The sequence below is a fragment of the Myxine glutinosa genome, chromosome 5 (assembly GCF_964187855.1).
Source record: "Myxine glutinosa chromosome 5, kmMyxGlut1.1, whole genome shotgun sequence".
NCBI classification, from domain to species: domain Eukaryota; kingdom Metazoa; phylum Chordata; class Myxini; order Myxiniformes; family Myxinidae; genus Myxine; species Myxine glutinosa.
In genome coordinates, this window is record NC_136265.1 from 205,201,811 (window position 1) to 205,225,463 (window position 23,653).

General features: G+C 48.9%; 1 protein-coding gene across 3 annotated transcripts in view; it reads left to right on the forward strand.

Moving 5' to 3' along the window:
• Positions 1 to 23,653, forward strand: part of LOC137426470 (solute carrier family 22 member 6) — a 102,473-nt gene that overhangs the window by 26,177 nt on the left and 52,643 nt on the right. For all 3 annotated transcript variants that reach the window (XM_068115030.2, XM_068115028.2, XM_068115029.2), the window contains 2 exons: positions 8,276 to 8,390; positions 9,887 to 10,005. In XM_068115030.2, coding sequence (XP_067971131.2) covers positions 8,276 to 8,390; positions 9,887 to 10,005 — 234 coding nt within the window. The remainder of the gene's footprint in view (positions 1 to 8,275; positions 8,391 to 9,886; positions 10,006 to 23,653) is intronic.

The window sequence follows — 23,653 nt, forward strand, 5'->3', positions numbered from 1 at the left end:
CCAACTTTTGCGCTCTCTCTCCAACTTTCGCGCTCTCTCTCCAACTTTCGCGCTCTCTCTCCAACTTTCACTCTCTCTCTCTCTCTCTCTCTCTCTCTCTCTCTCCAACTTTCGCTCTCTCTCTCTCCAACTTTCGCGCTCTCTCTCCAACTTTCGCTCTCTCTCTCCAACTTTCGCTCTCTCTCTCCAACTTTCGCGCTCCCTCTCCAACTTTCGCTCTCTCTCTCTCTCCAACTTTCGCTCTCTCTCTCCAACTTTTGCTCTCTCTCTCTCTCCAACTTTCGCTCTCTCTCTCTCCAACTTTCGCTCTCTCTCTCCAACTTTCGCTCTCTCTCTCTCCAACTTTCGCTCTCTCTCTCCAACTTTCGCGCTCTCTCTCCAACTTTCGCGCTCTCTCTCCAACTTTCGCGCTCTCTCTCCAACTTTCGCGCTCTCTCTCCAACTTTCGCGCTCTCTCTCCAACTTTCGCTCTCTCTCTCCCACTTTCGCTCTCTCTCTCTCTCTCTCTCTCTCTCTCTCTCTCTCTCTCTCTCTCGCGCGCCCTCTGCTGGCTGTCGGTGTGTTTGGGCGCGGCAAGATGGTGGCTGTGCATGTGTGGTGAGGTACGAGCTGCTCTGCTGTTCTACTCTTTTGTCCCTTTCCACGTCGTATCTCACCTTTTCCTTCCCCCTGTTCGTTTATCTTTACATCCTTACTCTGCATTTGTGCCCCAACCCCTCCCCTTTGATCAGACCCAACACTTCGGGGCTTCGGCCTCCCCCATCCCCCTCTGCCTCCCTTTTCCCTCCTCGATTCCCTTTTTCTTATCTCGTTTGTATTTATATTCACTCCGTGTCCTTTGTTTCCTTTTCCTTTTTCTGAGAGAGAGAAAGAGAGCCCGCAGCTGTTTGTGGATAACTTTTGCATTAATCGGCGGCCCATCCCGTCCTCCGGCTGATCGCTTTTTTTCTCCACCAGCTGTGTTTGTTTTCGCCTTTGAAAATCTGTCTCGGCTCGTAATTAATTAATCACTGTTCGAGAGCGATATTCACTCTCCCGTCCTCGTCCCCCCCCCCCCCCCCCCCCCCCCCGTCCTCGTCCCGTCCCTCGTCCCCCGTCCCTCGTCCCTCGTCCCTCGTCCCCCGTCCCCCGTCCCCCGTCCCTCGTCCCTCGTCCCCCGTCCCTCATCCCCCGTCCCTCGTTCCCCGTCCCACCCCCACCCTCGTCCCTTGTCCCCCCCCCCTCGTCCCCTGTCCCACCCCCCCCCCCTCGTCCCCTGTAAATTATGACTTCGTTTTCACGTTACGCGGCATATGAAGCGTTAACTCGTAGACATGGCGTTGTTTGTGTCCCACCGAACGAGGTCAGCGTCGAAGACCTCGTTATTGCTGTGGGCAACATAATCGGTATTGATAAAGTTCGCGCGGCCTCACGAATGAACAAACGTGTCGTTATTTTCGTATCCGAGGCTGAACTGGTTCACGAGATTGTATGTACAGGATTATCGACAGATGACGGGCATTTCGTACTCGTGTCCCCTCTCGACACTCCAGCCGTTAAGGTCATCATCTCGAACTGTCCTCCATTCCTGAAGAACGAGAGACTGGTCTCCGAACTATCTCGTTATGGTTCTGTGGTTTCGCATGTCACGATGTTACCTTTACGTTGCCAGGACGACCGGGCTAAACATGTGATGTCTTTCAGGAGACAAGCTTATCTTGTACTTCCTCCTTCTAACGTCGAAAGAACGCTGAACATTGTTTGAAATTCAAAATTGATAATCATGATTACCAATTATACGTAACCACTGACACCTTGAAATGTTTTGAATGTGGTAAATTCGGACACCTGAAACGCTCTTGCCCAAAAACGGCTTCAGCGAACGATGGGACAACCACGTAAACAACAAGGATTATTCTTCTTCTTCATCTTTTGCTTCGGCTGTGAAGGGAACATCTTCCATGTCCGGCAATAACGCTCAGCCTTCCCATCCCGATGATCCAAACAGCACAACGAACGTCGGGGATGGTTTCACCATTGTTCCGTCAAGAAAGAGAAAGACCCTTCCCGACGGTCATTTAACTCAGAAAAAGGCAGCATTTAACAATAAGCAACCTGTCGGTAACACCCCCCCAGTCGTGACCGATGCCACTCTACAAGGCTTACCTGGGACAAACCCTGTACCTACAGCCAACAAGTTCGGCCCCCTTTCATGTGAGGACATAGACGTTCCACATGCAGGGACTGGTTTACCTGTTAACGAATCAAATGGAATCGTCTCACCTGTTACGGACTCGGCTATTGGAAAGTCCTCTGATGATTTTGCTGAGACCACTGGTGATGAACCTGCTGAGACCACTGGTGATGAACCTGTCGAGACCATGGATGATGAACCTGCTGAGACCATTGGTGATGAACCTGCCGAGACCACTGGTGATGAACCTGCCGAGACCACTGGTGATGAACCTGCTGAGACCATTGGTGATGAACCTGCCGAGGCCACTGGTGATGAACTTGCTGTCACCTTGGAAAATGTTAATCCTGAGCATGATGATGCTGAATTCCCGCCAGCAGAAAATAGCGAAACTGTCCCAGTTACTGCTCTCACTTCATCACCGGGTGAAGCTGGAATCGCAGGAATCAATATCTTGCAAGAGACTCCTATTCTGCTAGATACCGCCACACCATCGGAGGTTGTTGCAGTCGGGGGAAGCAACATCGCTGCATCTGCTGATGCTGTTTCTGTTTCACAAAATCCACAGATTATTGCTGTTATTCCTCAAAGCAATGTTCCCACGGTGGGAGAGCACACAGATGTTACAACTAGTGCAGGTCCGTGTGCCAATATTGATGACAGCAGCGACATGCAGGATTATACAAGCTTGTGTGATTCGGAAATTAAAACTGACTCCGACGAATCTGACCTGGAGGAAGCAAACAGCCAGGTGGAAGCAATGGAGAAACCTACCAGTCTAGGTCCTACTTCCCCTGAACAAATACGACTTTTCTTGCAAAATACGTACAGGAAACGCAGTATAAACCTAACAGAATACTTTCCCGATTTGCCGTCCTTCCTTGAGTGTGCTCAGGCTATTATACGCAGGCCTGACTTATTCAACTTTCCTCAGACACATTGTCACCGTTTAAGAAAATTGATCGCCAAGACGAAAAAGACTCTAAGTTAATTCATGGTGAGTTTCAAGATTGGAACAGTAAATGTCAATGGTGGTGGAAGTTCACTCCGCCAGATCCAGATCAAGCAGCTGATAAACGCAAACGGTCTCGACATAGCGTTGTTGCAGGAGACCCACGCTGTCAGATCTGTTCAGGCCCAGTGGCGGCTCATTATGGATAAGGAGTGTTTCTTTAGTAACAGCTCCTCGTCTAAGGCAGGAATCATGTTTGTCTTAGGGAAACATTTCCAACCATCCTCGCTTCAATTTGCGAATATCATTGATGGCCATCTTGCCTCTGTGACCTTCTATCTCAATCAGGTCAAGTTTACAATCCTTAATGTGTATGCTCCAAGCAAAAATGGTGAGCGGATCTCCTTCTTTGCTGAACTGAGAAAGTTCCTCCAAGCACTGGATCTGCAGACTTGTCTAATTATTGGTGGCGATTTTAACTGTACTGTTAATGCCTCATGCGACCGAAACGGGCCGGAACCTCAACCATGTACCGCAAAACTCTTTGCAAATATCATCGCAAAATATAATCTCCATGATGTCTGGCGCTTGCAACACCCTTCCGAACAATCCTACACATGGTGTCGTTGTTCCAACAACCACATCTCACTTGCGAGGCTTGATCGCATTTATGTAAATTCTCACCTGTTACATGGAGTTTGCAAATCTGACATCGTGCCTTCCGGTTTCTCCGATCACTTCCTAGCTCGAGCATTCGTTCAACTCTCGAAACCGTGTCCAGGGAGTTCTCACTGGAAGTTCAACAATAGTTTAATAGAAGACTTCAACTTTATTCAGGCTTTTGAATCTTTCTGGACAGATCTCTTGGAACGGAAGCTAAGCTGTTCTGTTAACCCACTGGTGTGGTGGGATCTAGTAAAAACCCAAATCAAAGGCTTCTGCCAACAATACCAGAGCTTCTCAAAAAGGGCTGATTATGAAGCAAGGAAATTATTGCAATCAGAGATTTTACATCTTCAGAGGGTCACAGGACAAAATAATAATGTGCAAAGAGCCTTAACCGAAAAACAGTCTTTATTGAAAGAAATAACTGAGAGGAATGCACGTGGTGCCCTAGTTCGGATGAGGGTGCAGCACCTTAACGAGACAGACATACCAACTAAGTATTTTTTTTCCTTAGAGAAACGCCTCCCGAACAAACAGCTCTCTCAACTGCGTTTGGCAGACTCATCCATCACTTTCAACCAATCAGTTATTAAACTTTTCACAAAGGAATATTTCTCGAAAATATACTCGATGGAGCAAATAAATCCCGTCAGTGTCGCCTCTATCTCCGTAGGGCTGCCAGTGTTGTGTGAGGGTGGACGTTCCTACCTGGAGGGGCCCATTACCTTGGACGAACTTGGCGCCGCTCTGCACAGCCTTGCTGTTGGGAAAGCGCCCGGATTGGACGGACTCACAACTGAATTTTATAATAAATTCTGGCATCTACTGGGTCCCGAACTCCTCAACACCTTGAACGCAAGCTGTCAGCTTGGAGAGCTCCCTCAGAGTTGCCGACGGGCTATTCTCACCCTCATTCCAAAGAAAGGAGACTTGCTCTATATTAAAAACTGGCGCCCAATCTCTTTGCTATGCACAGACTATAAAGTATTCTCAAAAGCCCTGGCATTGCGACTTACTCCTCATCTCTCCTCATTGTTGAAAGAAGACCAATGTTATTGTGTACCCAAGCGCTCCATCTATGACAACATCTCCCTCGTAAGAGACATGATTGAACTGTGCAAAGAAAACCCCACAGATTTGGGACTCCTTCTCCTCGATCAGGAGAAGGCCTTTGACCGCGTCGATCATCGGTACCTCTTCAAAGTGCTTGAACGGTTTGGACTTGGTCCGACCTTCATTTCTTACATTAAGATACTGTATAACAATATCTCTAGTGTGCTTAAGATAAACAATGGACTTGTTACACCCTTGCCTGTCAACAGGGGAATTCGACAAGGTTGCCCCCTCTCTGGCTTGCTCTATGCTCTCTCCATCGAACCCTTACTGGGTTATTTGCGTGCTAGACTAACCGGGGTTGGGTTTTCTCATCTTGAACGGCCCATTAAGGTGCTGGCATATGCTGATGATGTGTGTGTTTTTGTGCGGAACCTCAATGACATTAACGTTGTCCGTTATTGTCTATCCGTGTTTGAAAAGGCTTCTTCAGCCAAAGTGAATTGGGAGAAAACGAGCGCCATTTGGCTTGGTCCGTCATGTCACTCGGCACCCAAACTTCCTGCTCCCCTTGCATGGGCCACTGATGGCGTGAAATACCTTGGAGTGTTCTTGGGTAATGACGCCACAGTAGCAAAGAATTGGGCTGGTCTGTTGGATCTTGTTGAAGGGAAACTGCAAAAATGGAGAAATCTGATAACACAACTGTCTTATCGTGGAAGGGTCTTGGTGATCAACAGTTTGGTGGCCTCTACCCTATGGCACAGGTTCTTTGTGCTGCACCCTCCGGTAGTGTTGCTTCAACAGCTCCAGAAGTGCTTTGTGTCTTTCTTCTGGGATGGAAAGCACTGGTTGCGACCCGGGGTCCTCAGCTTGCCACTGACCGATGGAGGCCAAGGCCTGGTTGACATAAAGAGCCGGTTAATGGCCTTTCGACTTTCGGTTGCTCTACGCATGCTGTACATGCACCCCTCTCCACCTTGGGTCGGCGTCGCTCGTCGCCTTTTGCAGCAGGCGGGGAGACTAGGCTATGACCACGCTATATTCTTGATGGATCTCTCGCATCTTGATATGTCTCCCCTCTCCAGGTTTTATCAAAGTGTACTAAACGCATGGCGAACTCTAACGACAACAAGAGCTACGCATTCGTACACAAAGCAAATGTTCTTGATGGAACCTTTGTTTTACAATTCAATTTTCCATGATATGCCTGCTGATAGGTGCCTCGTTCAACGCTTTGTCGCGAAGAACATAAAATCGGTCGCCGATCTTTTAAGCCCAAGTGGCAGTTGGATTGGAGCTGATGCATTGGCAAGCCTGGTTGGCGTGCGATCCTCCAGAGTTGTGGCACGTATGCTACGCTGTGTGCTTCATACCTATGTACAGCTTGCACCTAACTGGGAGCAAGTCCAAGCAGACAACGAACAAGGTGCCTCTCCTGCTACCTTTCCTGAACTTATTTGCAAGTTTTCTCTTGCCAACTCTCCTCCGTGTACCCCCTTTAGCATAGGATTCAATGGGTTTCCTAAACAAAAAGACCTCTATTTGGGTTGCGTAAGTTTCCTTTTGCAAGGGCAAATGACACAGCGGAGGGTTCGATGGAGAGACCTCTTACCTTGTTCCCCCCCATATTTTCCTAATTGGAAAGGATTCTATCATCCTCCTGTGCCGCCACGACATGGTGACCTCCAATGGAGACTTGCACACTGGATCCTCCCCTCTAACCACTTGCTGCACCGCTTCTCAAGTCTCCTAGCAGATGAATGTCCCTTTTGTAAAAGACCTGAAAACCTCTTTCATATTTATGTTGAATGTCAACGGTTGGCTCCTTTATTTATCTTTCTTAAGAATTGTTTTGGCAGGATTGGCTTGGTTTTCAACACTTGTGTTTTCATTTATGGCTTAGACATCTCACACAAGAATATGAATGATGTGTTAGGTAATTTCCTGCTTGCACAGGCAAAAATGGCAGTGTATAAATCAAGAAAAAGAAAAGTTGACGATCTCGGAGCTAATGAGGAAAATGCCTTATTCTTGTTTAAAAATCTTGTGACGAGCCGTGTAAAGTTAGACTTTGCCTTTTTCTCCATAACAGGAAGGCTGCCACAGTTTGAGACCAAATGGTGCGTGAAAGAAGTCATTTGTAAAATCCTGGAGAAACGTTTATTGTTTTGTGAAATGTTTTGTGCATAATTTTTACTGTATTTTACTGTATTAATATTTTTTGTTTTGTTTGTTTCTCTGCTTGAAATGACAATGTGACCCCTATTTGGGGGTTTTCTTTTTCTATTTTTATAATAAAAAGATACAAAAGTCTCTCTCCAACTTTCGCTCTCTCTCTCCAACTTTCGCACTCTCTCTCCAACTTTCGCGCTCTCTCTCCAACTTTCGCGCTCTCTCTCCAACTTTCGCTCTCTCTCTCTCCAACTTTCGCGCTCTCTCTCCAACTTTCGCGCTCTCTCTCCAACTTTCGCGCTCTCTCTCCAACTTTCGCGCTCTCTCTCCAACTTTCGCGCTCTCTCTCCAACTTTCGCTCTCTCTCTCCCACTTTCGCTCTCTCTCTCTCTCCAACTTTCGCTCTATCTCTCCAACTTTCGCTCTCTCTCTCCAACTTTCGCGCTCTCTCTCCAACTTTCGCTCTCTCTCTCCAACTTTCGCTCTCTCTCTCCAACTTTCGCGCTCCCTCTCCAACTTTCGCTCTCTCTCTCTCCAACTTTCGCTCTCTCTCTCCAACTTTCGCTCTCTCTCTCTCCAACTTTCGCTCTCTCTCTCTCCAACTTTCGCTCTCTCTCTCTCCAACTTTCGCTCTCTCTCTCTCTCCAACTTTCGCTCTCTCTCTCCAACTTTCGCGCTCTCTCTCCAACTTTCGCGCTCTCTCTCCAACTTTCGCGCTCTCTCTCCAACTTTCGCGCTCTCTCTCCAACTTTCGCGCTCTCTCTCCAACTTTCGCTCTCTCTCTCCCACTTTCGCTCTCTCTCTCTCTCCAACTTTCGCTCTCTCTCTCCAACTTTCGCACTCTCTCTCTCCAACTTTCGCTCTCTCTCTCCAACTTTCACTCTCTCTCTCCAACTTTCGCTCTCTCTCTCCAACTTTCACTCTCTCTCTCTCCAACTTTCGCTCTCTCTCTCCAACTTTCGCTCTCTCCACCCCCCCCCCTCTCTCTCCCTCTCATGCCCACCCATCTCCTCCTCTCTCCCTCTCTCTTTCCCCCCCTCTCTCTCCCTCTCTCTCACTCTCTGCCCCCTCCCTGCTTCCCTCCCCATCCCTTCTCTTCCTTTGATGAATCGAAAATTTCTCTGAGCAGCCCTTCCTTTAGCATATGTAATAAATAGATATTACATGTATAATAAAGACGTCAAAGTAAATTCCTTGCGTCCGCTCGTGTAAACATGGAAGTCTTGCAAACCATGATATGAGCTGTGTTTTTTCAGGCTTCATGCCGAGTCTGCACGTTGGTTGATATTGAAAGGAAGATATGATGATGCGTTGAAATGCTTCAAAAGGGTTGCCAGAATAAATGGCAAACGAGACGTTTTGAATTTGGAGGTCAGTGTCTATATAAGTAAAAGTTACATACACCCTTGTCCTTACTACGAGGAATTACTACTCAATCCTTTGTTAGCTCATATCAAATTCACAACGCCGTTTGCCAGACCAGTCCTGATAACGAGGAGGCTTGTCGGACAGGCTTTCCGACCTATGACCCTGAGCCGACGAGCCACGGACAACTCCGCTGCACGACAAGTTGCTAAGTAATCACGGACACTGTCTGACACGAATAATTTCGGTAGGATCCTGAGTCCAATTCCAATGTTACCTTCCCAGCAAATTAATCCCCTGTAGATATGGAACTGTGCCCTCAACACCCCACATAGGGATAGAAAAAGAAAGAGGCTGTGGATCAATGTGTTGCTGGCGCATCCAGGGAAAAGCTCTGTGTCTTGCCAGCTCTCGCTATGCTGCATGAGCTCGTTTGTTTCCACAGCAGCTCACTCTCACAACGGCTCACTCACGCAACGGCTTGCTCTCGAGTGTTCTGCTTGTCACTGAGATGTTCCATGGATGCATACCAGCCCCGGTCATTGAATTCTCCATCCTTATAAAGCCCCTGGTAGAGGTGTGGTCCAGGGACTGGCAGATCTTTGTGCAGCTTCCTGAATGGTGTGCTCTCATTGCAATAAGATTCTCATTGGTCAATTATATGTCTATGCAGCTGGGTGGATGGTCAAATCCAGCTTTATGTGGTCCTTTGTTCCGCAGATTCTGTTGAGAGGGTTTGCATCCCTATGTCCACACCCCTTTATGCCGATGGCTGTTGAATTTGTAACGAATTGTGATAGGGGTTTTGCTAAATGTAATGTTGTATGTTGCAAAGTGTGTATGGATGTGCTGCAAAAAGAGGGAGAAAGAGCGAGATATGGGGAGAGCGATAAGAGGAGAAGGAACTGCCTTTGGAGGCCATTTTTCCCCGCAGAGCAGGGGTTGACCTTTTTTGGGCACTGGGGTCCCCTTTTTGAAGCAATGCTTTACAGCCAGATGCCCTTCCTGCCACCAACACTGTTAGTCGCCTCTTGCGATACACAGGGAATTACTAGCAAGCAGGTACTCAATTTGCCGACCTCAGAATAATGACAGGCTGAGTCAACCCCCCTGGCATTAATTCAGCGATTGACCAGGATTCAAACCCAGGATCCTAGGATCCCAAGCTGGCACCCTAACCGCTAAGCCAACACCAGGCTAATAAGAAGAGAAGGGATTTAGGAAAAGAGATGTGAGGCCTCGGCCACATCGCCTATTTTATCCCCACACAAAATTGCATTTGTACACCGAGTTTGGAGTGTGCAACTTAAAAGATGTGGCCGTGCATTGGACACATACAAACAAAGAGAGAGAGGGAGATGGAGAGAGACAGAGAGAGACTTTTGCCTTTTATAGGTATATACTCGTATCTGATGTTGTTTCTCATTGGAAGGATGACACTTTGAAAGGATCCACAACGTGACATATTTTTGGAGAAACCTTAATTTTATTATTTCATTTAGATTCTGAAGATGGAACTAGAAAATGACAATGTTGAATTTTCGAAAAACACAAACACGTTCTTGGACCTGGTACGAACTGCAACTATGAGAAAACGCACATTCATAATACTCTTTGTGTGGTAAGTATATTCACTTCGGAAATCTCCATCTGAGTGTGTATTTGCCTTTTAAAGGAGTACATTATCTATGGCCGGTGGCTGGATAGTTAACTGGTAAGATTCTTGGTTCAGAGTTCCATGATTCCTGGTTCAGAGAACTCCCTGATTCTTGGTTCAAAAAACTCCCCTGATTCTTGGTTTAGAGAGTTCCCTGATTCTTGGTTCAGAAAACTCCCTGATTCTTGGTTTAGAGAGTTCCCTGGTTCTTGGTTCAGAAAACTCCCCGATTCTTGATTCAGAGAGTTCCCTGGTTCTTGGTCCAGAGAGCTCTCTGATTCTTGGTTCAGAAAACTCCCTGATTCTTGGTTCAGAGAGTTCCCTGGTTCTTGGTTCAGAAAACTCCCCGATTCTTGATTCAGAGAGTTCCCTGGTTCTTGGTCCAGAGAGCTCTCTGATTCTTGGTTCAGAAAACTCCCTGATTCTTGGTTCAGAGAGTTCCCTGGTTCTTGGTCCAGAGAGCTCTCTGATTCTTGGTTCAGAGAGTTCCCGATTCTTGATTCAGAGAGTTCCCTGGTTCTTGGTTCAAAGAACTCCCTGATTATTGGTTTAGAGAGTTCTCTGGTTCTTGGTCCAGAGAGCTCTCTGATTCTTGGTTCAGAAAACTCCCTGATTCTTGGTTCAGAGAGTTCCCTGGTTCTTGGTCCAGAGAGCTCTCTGATTCTTGGTTCAGAGAACTCCCTGATTATTGGTTCATAAAACTCCCCTGATTATTGGTTTAGAGAGTTCCCTGATTCTTGATTCAGAAAACTCCCTGATTCTTGGTTCAGAGAGTTCCCTGGTTCTTGGTCCAGAGATCTCTCTGATTCTTGGTTCAGAGAGTTCCCGATTCTTGATTCAGAGAGCTCTCTGAGTCTTGGTTCTAAGAACTCCCTGATTATTGGTTTAGAGAGTTCTCTGAGTCTTGGTTCAGAGAGTTCCCTGGTTCTTGGTCCAGAGAGCTCTCTGATTCTTGGTTCTAAGAACTCCCTGATTCTTGGTCCAGAGAGTTCCCTGCTTCTTGGTCCAGAGATCTCTCTGATTCTTGGTTCAGAGAGTTCCCGATTCTTGATTCAGAGAGCTCTCTGATTCTTGGTTCAAAGAACTCCCTGATTATTGGTTTAGAGAGTTCTCTGAGTCTTGGTTCAGAGAGTTCCCTGATTCTTGGTTCAATCCTTAGTTAGCTCATATCAAATTCACAATGCCATGTGCCAGACATGCCATTCCACAGGGGTGATAGCAGGGGTGATATTTATCCATAAATGGGCAGAGCCACCAGTCCGAGTGACATTTACATATTCCCAGGATAGCAAAGGCCACACAATTGTACACGTGCAGGACACAATTATTACCCTGCGCTCACAAAGCGAAAAGTCGGGTTATAACTACCCACCAATTTGGTTGCGTATGTGTGGCGTGCGTGTCTGCATTTTTAGAATTCAGAATTCATTTTCTCGGCAACCGATAATCCTATTGACACAAAATTTTACCATAGGAGCGCCTTCGCCTATATAATTTCTTATTCATAATTATGATGTCATAAGTCACGTGGAATGGATGCCATCTTGGAAAAAACATTACACCTCTATATCTCTGAAACCGCTCAATGGAAAAAATTGAAACAAGGCTCATTGTCAAGTACTCCCCATGGGAAATAAGTTTTGTTAATGGTGATATCATCGGTGCCTTCATTATGACATCATAATTCGACTAGGATAACGCTCGATCTGATCAAGATGGAAGAAAAAATGCTTATCTGCAACTGTTAGTCCGATGGACACGAAATTGTGACCATAGGAGTGGGTCCTCCTGTGGAATATTTCAATGATAAATTATGACGTCATAGGCCACGTGTAACAGGCCCCATCTTGGAAAAATCAAAAAACGTTGCACCTCTATATATCTGCAAAACCGCTCCATGGAAAAATTGAAACATGGTGCGTTGTCAAGTACTCCACATGGGAAATAAGATGTGTTAATCATAATGTCATCGGTGCCTGAATTATGACGTCATAATTCAACAAGTACAACGCTTGATCCGATCAGTATGAATTTTTTTTTCTCTGCAATTGTTGGTCTGATTGACACAAAATTTTCACCAGAGGAGCGCCTCCGACTGTAGAATTTCAGTGATAATTATGACCTCATTTGTCACGTTTGTATGGGCGCCATCTTGGAAAAACTTCGTACCTCTATATCTCTGAAACCGCTCCATGGAAGAAATTGAAACGTGGCTCATTGTAAAGAACTCCACATGGGGAATAAGTGTTGTTAATGATGATGGCATTGGTGCCTTAATTATGACGTCATAATTCAACAGGGACAACACATAGTGCGATCAGTTTGAAATTTATTGAACGTGATCTACGCAAATTTATTGAGCGTGATCTATGATGTCATCGCTCAAGTGGTCTGGCAGGCATATTGGATCAAATTTTAAAAACCCTTTAAAACAGAAGAGTTGGTTCGTACCAAGTTGACTGCAGAAGGTAATTGTTCCATGAATACCATCTAGTTTCAAAATGTAAACTTCATGTAAATGACCTGATGTGAATACAATTGCTATTTGCAAGTTTTGAATTTGCTCTCTCATGAGCATTGACCTCTGTAAAAAAAAAAAATGGAAGGCCAAACATACCTTGCCCTTTTCATGCTGTAAAACATGTGGAAGACTACTACAGATATTTTAGATGAAAAACAGGACTGGAGGATGGAGCGACGTGTAAAATAAGGAGTGAAACCAGGAACGCAAGAACACATTGGCGTTTTATTGTCATGATTTTTACCTTCGCAAAAGCGGAAGGTTATGTTTTGATCGCTGTGTATTTATTTGTATGTCTGTGTGTGTGTGTGTGTGTATGTTATTCGCATAACTCAAAAAGTATTCAACCGAATTGCATGAAATTTGGTGGGATGATTGGTTATTATACGGGACACATTTGATTAGATTTTGGGAGCAATCGGGTCAAAGGTCAAGGTCAAGGTCACGAAAAGGTCAAAATCGTATTTTAGTACAGTACAGAACAGTAGCTGCGGCGAAGGTAAGCGCTCTACCGAGTGCCCGTTCTAGTTTTCCACTTATGTTTGGTTAACGCGATTACTAACTGTTTATTCAAATAATTTAGAACAAGTCTTTTTTACTCTGTATATCTTCATAGCACCATTTAATTCCTATAATGCTTGTTATTTAATGAGCAGGTGAGACATATGAAAACTAGAACGGCACTCGGAAGAGAGAATACCTCCGCCAGACTAAACGGTTTACATTTTGTATCCCCCTTAAAGGTCATATCTGGATTCGGATCTGAACCAAAATCGAATCAGCTTGTTCTTGTCACTTACCCAACTCATCCACCAAGTTTTGTCGCAAGTCGTCCACAACTTTTTGAAATATCATGCGATATATGACCAGATGCTATATATCATGCTATATATTTGAAATATCATGCTATATACCATATAAGAATCATCATCAAACTAAAATACGCTTGTGGAGCTGTGCTCCCACGTCGAACTCCAACAATATGGATGCGACAACGAGCTGAGTTTCACAGAGCTGTTTATTCCGAGCTCGGCACGAATGCACTGAAAACGGCTAACCCGAGCGGCAATATATCTTCCAAATTCAAACAGTAAGCCACGCCTCTCAACGGGGCGTGGTATGCAATCCGAGTGACCGCCCGCTGATTACGTCACCGGCCGGTACAAGAGAATTGTGTCCGGTAACCGCGACATGCGCCCCCCCAGAATTCACTTGTACAGGGAGAGTCAGTTTGTGGGGGGCCTTAATGACCCGGCCGAAACGACCCCTGGCGATTCGTGTGGGGGTGGGAGGCGGCTTGGCGGCTTGGCGGCTGATGGTCGGGCGGGGGGCTTGGTCGACGGGGGACGGCCCCGCCGTGGAGGAAGGGCCAACCGTGGAGGTTGGTCGAGGTCCAAATGGGCCGGCTTGAGGCGGTCCACGGAGATATGATCCGGTTTGCCGCCAATGTCGATGACGAATGACTTGTCGCCCCTCCTCAAGACCCGAAAAGGCCCATCGTAAGGCGGCCGGAGCGGTCCCCGGTGCGCGTCATTGCGCACCAAAACGTACTCCGCTGTGCGAAGCGCTGGGGGGACATGGTGTTGATGACAGCCATGATGAGACGTGGGCACCGGGGCAAATCTCCTGGCGGCCTCCTGGAGGACCGAGCTTTGGCGAGCCGCGGACCAGGGCCGGTGGCGTCGGGGATGAACTCCCCCGGCACACGCAGTGGTTGGCCGTAGACCAGCTCGGCGGTAGAAGCCTGGAGGTCTTCTTTAGGGGCCGTCCGGAGGCCCAATAGCACCCAAGGGAGCCTGTCAGCCCAACTGTCGTCCTGGAGTCTGGCCCTGAGAGCGGCCTTCATTGAGCAGTGGAACCTCTCGCACAAGCTGTTGGCTTGGGGGTGGTAGGCCGTGGTGCGGTGAAGTTTGACCACCAAGGCCTGAGCGACCGCGCCCCAAAGCTCAGAGGTGAACTGGGGGCCTCTGTCAGAGGAGATGTCCGAGGGGGCACCGAAACGGGCGACCCAGGTGCCAATGAAGGCCTGCGCCACGTCTGCGGATGTCGTTGACGTCAGCGGGACGGCCTCCGGCCACCTGGTGGTCCTGTCCACAATCGTGAGGAGATGGGTGAAGCCCCGCGAGGGGGGAAGGGGTCTCACCAGGTCCACGTTGACGTGGTCGAAACGCCGCGCGGGCACGTCGAATGGTGCCAACGGGGCCTGGGTGTGCCAGTGGACCTTCGCATGCTGGCAGGCGACACAGGCGTTGGCCAGACGAATTTCGCTGCCACGAGCTTCTGCGACGCTTTCCGGCCCGGGTGGGAAAGGCCGTGGATGGCGTCAAAAACGACCCATTGCCATCCAGCGGGCACAATGGGACGAGGTTGGCCCAGGAAAACGTCGCACATGAGAACTGTGCCTGTGTCCTTGAAGGGGACGTCAGACAACCGCAGGCCCGTGTCCGCTGTCCGGAGGGCTTACACTGCGGGGTCGGAGATCTGGTCGGCCGCCATGCGGGCGTAGTCCACGCCGAGGTGGACGGCGCCCGCGACGGACCGGGAGAGGCAATCGGCCACAGCATTGTCCTTGCCCGCGACGTGCCGGATGTCCGTCGTGAATTCGGACACGGCGGAGAGGTGGCGCTGCTGACGAGCCGACCACGGCTCTGAGACCTTGGCCATTGCGAAGACCAGGGGTTTGTGGTCCACAAATGCCGTGAATGGGCGGCCCTCTAAAAGGTGGCGGAAGTGGCGAACCGCCAGGTAAAGGCCGAGGAGCTCGCGGTCGAACATGCTGTATTTGCGCTCGTTAGGGCGGAGCTGCCGGCTGAAGAAGGCCAGCGGTTGCCAAGCCCCGTTAACCCACTGCTCGTGCACGGCACCCAACGCGTAGTCGGAAGCGTCCGTGGTAAAGGCGATGGGTGCCTCGAGTGCCGGGTGCGCCAGCATGGTTGCGTTGGCGAGGGCCAGCTTAGCGCCCGTGAACGCCTCGTCCATCTCCTCGGTCCAGGCGATGTCGTGCTTGGCCGGCATACCCCTGAGGGTGTCGTACAGGGGGCGCATGAGTTGGGCGGCGCGAGGCACGAACCAGTGGTGGAAGTTCACCATACCCAAAAACTCCTGCAGGGCCTTGACGGAGCGGGGCGCGGGAAACTCTTAACGGCCCCCACCTTGGTCGGCAGCGGAACGACCCCGCGCTTCGTGATGCGGTGTCTCAGGAAGTTGACGGCAGCCACGCCAAACTGGCATTTCGCCGGGTTGATGATGAGGCCGTGCTGGCTGAGGCGCTCAAAAAGTGTGCGCAGGTGAAGGAGGTGCTCCGCCCGGGAAGTGCTGGCGATGAGAATGTCATCCAGGTAGACGAATAGAAAGGTGAGATCGCGCAGCACATTGTCCATCAGCCGCTGGAAGGCCTGGGCTGTGTTCTTAAGGCCGAACGGCATTTGGAGGAACTCGAAGAGGCCAAAGGGTGTAATTACAGCCGTCTTCGGAACGTCGGCCGGCCGGACAGGTACCTGGTGGTAGCCCTGAATAAGGTCGACCTTGGAGAAGATCACCCGCCCCGCCAAACGGGCAGAAAAGTCCTGGATATGCGGTATCTGGTACCGGTCGGGGGTGGTGGCATCGTTGAGGCGGCGATAATCGCCGCACGGTCGCCATCCGCCACCCGGTTTGGGTACGATGTGCAGGGGCGAGGCCCATGTGCTGTTCGAGCGCCGCACAATGCCCAACCGCTCCAGCGCGTCGAAATCCGCCTTTGCCACGGCGAGTTTGGCAGGGTTGAGGCGACGAGCCCTGGCGTAGACCGGTGGACCAGTGGTTGGGATGTGGTGTTCGACGCCGTGTTTGACGGCGACGGCCGAAAACGTCGGCCGCGTGAGGGCGGGGAACTCAGTGAGGAGGCGGGTGAAGTCGTCCGTGGCCGGGAGCGCGCATGCTAGCTTGGTTGGTGCGGAGACACTCAATGAACAAGCGAGAGAGCTGAAGGTCTCTGCGTTGACGAGCCGACAACGTTTTACGTCAACCAAAAGTCCATGGGCGCAAAGAAAATCCGCACCCAACAAAGCCATGGGCACGTTCGCCGTGACGAAATCCCACTCGAAACGCTGGCCCCCGAAGCAGAGTGCGACGCTGTGTGAACCGAAGGTGTGGATAGAGGAGCCGTTTGCGGCGACCAAGGCGGGGCCGCAAAGCGCGGCCTGTTTGTCCTGCACCGAGGCGGGTATCACGCTCAGCTGAGCGCCGGTGTCGCACAAAAAACGCCGCCTGGGCGCGGTGTCCGTAATGAACAAAAGGTTGCCGGAATGGCCGACGCTCATGGCAGGAAGCGAGCACCGGGCTGGTCGTTTCCCGACCTGCCAAAAGTGCACGGTGGGCGACACGTTCTGGCCTTCTGCCCGAACCTGGCGTGGTAGTAGCACATGGTCCGCCCCGGTGGTGGCGGCGGCGCCGGTCGTGTCGGGTGCGGCCGACGGGGTGTCATGGTGGCCGTGGCCGCAAGGGGCGCTGAATCGGCCGGTGGCAGCGCCGGTCGTGGCGAGGGCGTTGCCTCGGCCGGACAAAGGGTTCCAGGCGGCCGCTCCGAAGTGCCGCCCGACTGAGAAAAAATTGTCGGCTTCCTTAGCCAGGGCGCGAGGGTCCTTGATTGTCGAGTTAGCCAAAGCTAAGCGTACCTGCCCGGGTAGCTGTCGGAGAAACAGCTCGCAAAAGAGGAAATCTGGGCGGTGTTCGCCGAGCAGGGAGAGCATGTGGTCCATGCGCTCGGATGGTCGAGCCTCCCCGAGCTCAGGCAGATCAAGCAGCTGTTGCGCGCGTTCGGCCTCAGTGAGGTCAAACGTACCGAGGAGTAGTCGTTTGAGTGCGCCATACTTGTCGGCGGTCGGCAGGCTCCGTAGAAGGCTCAAGACCCGGGAGGTGATGGCGGCGTTTAGCACGGAGACCACATGGTGGAAGCGAGTCTCGTCCGCCGTGATGTGCCGCAAAGCGAACTGGGACTCCGCTTGGGCAAACCAAACGGCCGCGTGCGATTCCCAGAAGCCAGGGAGTTTCAAAGCAACGGTCAACTCCATTGCCGTGTTTGTAAAATAGGTCACCAATGTGGAGCTGTGCCCCCGCGTCGAACTCCAACAATATGGACGCGACAACGAGCTGAGTTTCACAGAGCTGTTTATTCCGAGCTCGGCACGAATGCACTGAAAACGGCTAACCCGAGCGGCAATATATCTTTCAAATTCAAACAGTAAGCCACGCCTCTCAACGGGGCGTGGTATGCAATCCGAGTGACCGCCCGCTGATTACGTCACTGGCCGGTACAAGAGAATTGTGTCCGGACCGCTACACGCTATTTGGTGTCTGTCTGTGTTGCACTATAACAGTATTCCGGTGTGATGGTGCAGGGTGATGTCTGATGAGGTAGATGGATCAGAGCACAGTCCCCATTCCAATTCCAAATTCTTTTTCTGGAATAATTAATCAAAGATGCACAACATGAGATGCCGGCCTGGTGCATTCAAACACAATATTCGCGGCAACCGGATGTGCTGCAAGAGCAGTGGTGTTGTTCACAGCAGATGGTCTGAGGCTGCATCTCCACTCATTATTATTATTCAGACTGGTTTCTGAGTTTTAATATTAATCTCGTCATTATTATGAATTGTATAATAATCGCAGATATAAAACAGGAGATGCAGGCTTGGTGCCTTCCGATACACCGTTCGCGACAACCTGAGGTGGTGTAAGAGCAGCTGTGTGTTAACACCCGGTGGTCAGCGGTTGCATCTCCACTCTTTGTTATCATTCAGGCTGCCTTCTGCGTTTTAATTTTAATCTCGTCATTATTCTGAGTTTTTTTTATGGGGTGGTAGTAATTTTAATGGGGGTAGTAGTTTTTCTCGTAATATATGTCTGTCAGATGAATTTTTGACCCCAATACATTCCGTCGTTACTTATCCAATCTCAAGCAAACTTGACAAGACAACGAAGGGTTACATAATGAAGCTTGTAGCACATTCATTTGTTCCCCTCCCCAAGGGGGTTTTCTCCCCCAAGCGGGTTTTTCCCGCCATTGCCGTCATCTCAAAATCACAGACTGGGCAAACAAGTGGAACATGTTTTTCAATCCTGACAAATCTCACACTCTTACGATGTCTCTTCGAAAAGACCGACTGGACAACCCTCCCATCCACTTTCTGAATAATCCTCTCCAAGAAGTTCTGTCACTCAAGCTTCTGGGTCTCACTATCTGCCATGATCTTTCCTGGGAAAACCACATTTCAAATCTGGCCTCCAAAGCCAGTCGACAACTGGGCATCCTCCGTCGTGCGAAGTCCTTCCTTGGCACACCTGAGCTCCTCACCACATACAAGGCTTTCATCCGCAGCTCAATGGAGTACTGCAGTGCCGGATTAAGCCTCGGCTGGCCCGAAGGCACATTTTGAAATTTTAGAGAATGGCCTGAACAATTTAAATTAGATCTCGGGCACATGGAAATGGGCCCCAGACAAAAGATGCACTGATTCATGAACAAAATATTTAATACAAAAAAAGACAAATATTTAATGTGAAAAGAAACTACTTTCAAACTAGTTTAGTCTATACAATTTTCAGTGTATGAATATATGCATGACAAAACACGCACAGATTTGGCACTTTGCTTTACAGTTTACTAGACCTTAGATTGTAACCTTGCGCGCGTTTACAACTGCAAACTCTTCAATTACAGAACTGAAGTCCAGTTCTCGGAGCAAATCACTTTCAATGCACAAAAGGGCCAACGCACCAATACGCTGTTGATGCATGGTAGAACGCTTCACATCTTTGATTCTCTTTAGCTGTCCATTTTTGTGGCCCGAATTTTTGGCTGGCCCTAAGGCACATGCCTTGTCTGCCTAATGGTCAATCCAGCAATTGAATGCTGCTCTCCCCTCTGGGCTGGTGCTCCTGCCTCACACCTAGCTCGTCTTCACGCTGTTGAAACCAAAGCATTCAGAATCATTGGAATCTCCCGTGATGAAGCTACCTCCGAGGGCCTTTCACTTACTCACCGCAAGCAGGTTGGTGGTCTTTCTGTCTTCTACCGACTCCTCTTCGGCCTTGCTCCTCCAGCTCTCTCTGGGCTCTGTCCCCCAAATATTCCTAAAGGTCGCACAAGATCTGCCTGCAACCCTCTTATGGTTAAACTGCCAAAATCAAGACTCTGCTCACCTTCACTCTTTCATTCCTCTTTTCTCCCGCCTCTGGAACAAACTCCCCCACTCCCTTCAATCCCACTCCTCCCTCCAGGTCTTTAAAACAGCTGTTCACCACCATCTCTTGTCTTCCCCTGTGGTGTGGTGCTGGGCAGCGACCACGTAAAAGTACCTTGTGTCGTCCGCCGTGACGCCCCGGAGCTGGAATTGGGCCTCGGCCTGTAGAAACCAGGTGTCGGCCTGCGCTTCCCAGAACTCCGGTAGCTTGATCGCGGCAGCGTTGATGGCCATAGCACGTTCGGGGAACAGCAACGGCCAAACCAGTCGGAGGTCACCAGTGTGGTGTGGTGCTGGGCACACACGTTAAATAAAGGTCGGCCACAACGCTTTGGGTTAGGTTGAGCTCTTTATTGCATGCTCACTCGTCAGCACTGCCGTGCTCGGGGCTGCGAGCCGTGTGTATATCTGGAGGCCACGCCTCACCTGGGGCGTGGCTGCCACCCACTGGTGCTCAGAATTATGTCACTGCGCCAGCGGGTTATCGTGTCCGTCACACCCCCATCCAAAACCTTGATCTTTTCTACTCCCGCTAATTTCACCCCAAATCCTCTTTTTTGAAATACCAACTTATTTCCTGGAAGTCCTTGGTGTCCTTGTGTTTATACTTCTCCCACCCCCCCCCCCCCCCACCCCCCTTCCCACGCCGCCTCCCCCTAAGCCCTCTCCCTCCCACACATTCCCGATGTCCCTCACAAATGTTGTGTTTATGTGCTTCCCCTTCTCTCCCCATATTGTCTACCGCTCCCCTTTTTGTATACTTTGGTTCTTTGTCTGTTTGATTCGTCTGTGTGATAAATGTTAGCTCTTTCACGAGCCTCGATTATGTATACAGAATAAATTTTTAAAAATGGGTTGCGTGTTGAGGTGTATAGCCATCTTAAGTTAGCTTTATCGTGGCGTCCTTCCAATGTCGCTTCAAATAACCAAACTAATGATAATAACATAATATTAATGTTATTACAAAATAATATCAATACCAATAATATCCCACCTCCCCAAGGTGTTTTCCCTCCTTTAACAAACGTCGAGTCAACGTTTATAAATAGCTGAGCATGGCGTTTTCGTAGGAGCAACGGCCCAACGGCCTTTCACCTCAGACTCAGAGGATAAAAAATATTATAAACCACAAAGACGTATGATTAGCTATGATTAGATTCGCTTTTTTAGATTAGCTTAACAGTCGCTAAGGCTGTTTATACCATTAAATAAAGAAATTTGGAGGAATCCTGACATCCGTGAGGTAAGTTTTACTTACAGAACTGAGCGAAGATCTACTGTGCCACCTGGTTTACTTACCCCACCTGGTTTGTGACTTTGTGTTAATAACATGACCCTTCCTGGCGCTAACATGGGGTTTTTCGTGGCGGCCTTTTGAAACTTGCTCCTGCTGTTGAACAACAAACTGAAAGGGAGGAAGCCCGGGTTTGCTCATCTACCAAGCAGCTTGCTAGCGCTTGCCAAGCCAGCTGTTCCTTAACGGTTTTGAATGGAGTGTTTGCTCGAATGATTAAATCACTTGGCGATCTCTCTACAAGAAAGTTGGTAAGTGAACACACACCCAATGTTCTTGAGACCCGCCCATAGATCGACTGTAATCTATATACCCCAAAGAGGAATGACCCTTTCTGCCCCTGCCGTAGTTAGCGGGTGTACTAGTTTAAAAATTTTAAAACTTTTTTTTATCGCGTCCAGATCTTCACCAAAATCGAATAAATTCGGCCTTGTCACGCACCGAACCTGTCCAGCAAGTTTTGTTTGAATCCGTCCATAATTTTATGAGACATCGTCCTCCAAAAAGATCTGGACAACTTTGGTTGTTAATATATTTAGTACCACAAATGATACAATGATATAATCTATGCTTTGTTTGATACAGAAACTCGTAAAGTTTTCTTTATTTTCAGGTCTGGTTGTTTGAAGTAAAGAAAATTGCGACTCCACAGGAGAAAGCTCAGTGCGTCGAATGGTTCATCAAGACAAGATCCGAAACACAAGTTCAGCGTCATTTATGGAAGATATGGAAGGAATCTGCCATTGCAGACTAGTATCAGAGAGTGAATGGTACAAGAGGTTTAAAGAGACTGAAAGTTGTCAGAAACAGAAAGGTACCGGTTGACCAAGCACAAGTGCAGCAGACAATGAACGAGTGCATGAATCATTTCAACAGAGTCCCAGAAAATCAATCCGACGCACATCCAGAGAACTGGGATGACCAACAACCACTGTACACATAATTGTGTTTAAAAGACTGAAGCTTTATGTCTACAAGGTGCAGAAAATCTGCAGGAACTCAAACCAAATGATAGACTCAAACGCAAGGGGTTTCCATTAGAAATGCCCAGTCGCATAGAGGATGATGAAGATTACCTCAAAAAAGGTCATGTTCACAGACGAAGCTTGGTCTCATGTATCGAGGAAGGTCAACCAGCACAGTGTGAGGATCTAGGGCTATGAAAACCTCCACGTGGTCATTCAACACATACACAACAGTCCAAAGGTCAATGTGTGGTGTGGCCTTCTCCATGACCGCTTGGTAGATCTGTTTTTCTTTGCGGAGGATACAGTGACCTCAACAATGTACAAGGATTTGCCTTCCCACAGATTGAAGACCTGCAACCTGATCATTTTTCAACAGGACGGCGTTCCCCTTCATTGGGCCTCACTCGATTGAGCCGTCCTGAATGAAAAATTTACAGGTCGCTGGATTGGCTGAGATGGACCAACCGCCTGACACCCACGATCATCAGACATAGCCCCCCCCCCCCCTTGATTTTTTACTCTGGGGGCTTGTCAAAGATATTGTCCATAACACCAAGGTGGCAAACCTGCAGGATCTTCTTTCTTGGATCATAGCTGCATGTGCACTGGTAGACGCAAACATGCTGAGCCAAACATAGCAAGAATTAGTGTACTGCCTTGATGTCATTATTATTTTTTGGGATGAGCACACTCTAAATTTTCTTGAAAAGGAGTGTTTTTTTTTTTTGTTTGTTTTTTTTTGTATACAAGATCGAGGCTCGTGAAAGAGCGAACATTAATCACACAGAAAGACAAACAGACACATAAAACAAATAACATCGGGAGCGGTAGACAAGATGGGGAGAGAGGGGGAAGGACACAAACACAACATTTGAGAGCAGGGACCGAGAGACATGGAGACATTGAGAGATCTGTGGGAGGGAGAGGGCTTTGGGGGGGAGGCATGTGAAGGGGGGGAGGCATGTGAAGGGGGGGAGGCATGTGAAGGGGGGGGGGTGGGAGAGGTATAAACATATGGACACTGCCAGGATTTCCAGGAAATAAGTTGGAATTTCAAACAAGGTGGATCTGGGGTGAATTAGTGGGGGTAGAAAAGATCAAGGTTATGGATGGGGGAAGATAAGAGATGGTGGTGAACAGCTGTTTTAAAGACCTGGAGGGAGGAGAGGGATTGAAGGGAGTGTGGGAGTTTGTTCCACAGGCGGGAGAAAAGAGGAATGAAAGAGTGAAGGTGAGCAGAGAGCCGAGATTTCGGCAGTTTAACCATCAGAGGGTTGCTGGCAGATCTTGTGCGACCTGTAGGAATATTTGGGGGACAGAGCACAGAGAGAGCTGGGGGAGCAAGGCCGGAGAGGAGTCGGTAGAAGACAGAAAGACCACCTACCTGCCTGCGGTGAGTGAGTGAAAGGCCCTCAGAGATAGCTTCATCGCGGGAGATTCCAATGATTTTGAAAGCTTTGGATTCAACAGCGTGAAGCCGAGCCAGGTGTGAGGCAGGAGCACCAGCCCATAGGGGAGAACAGTATTCCATTGAGCTGCGGATGAAAGCCTTGTAAGTGGTGAGGAGCTCAGGTGTGCCGAGGAAGGACTTCGCACGACGGAG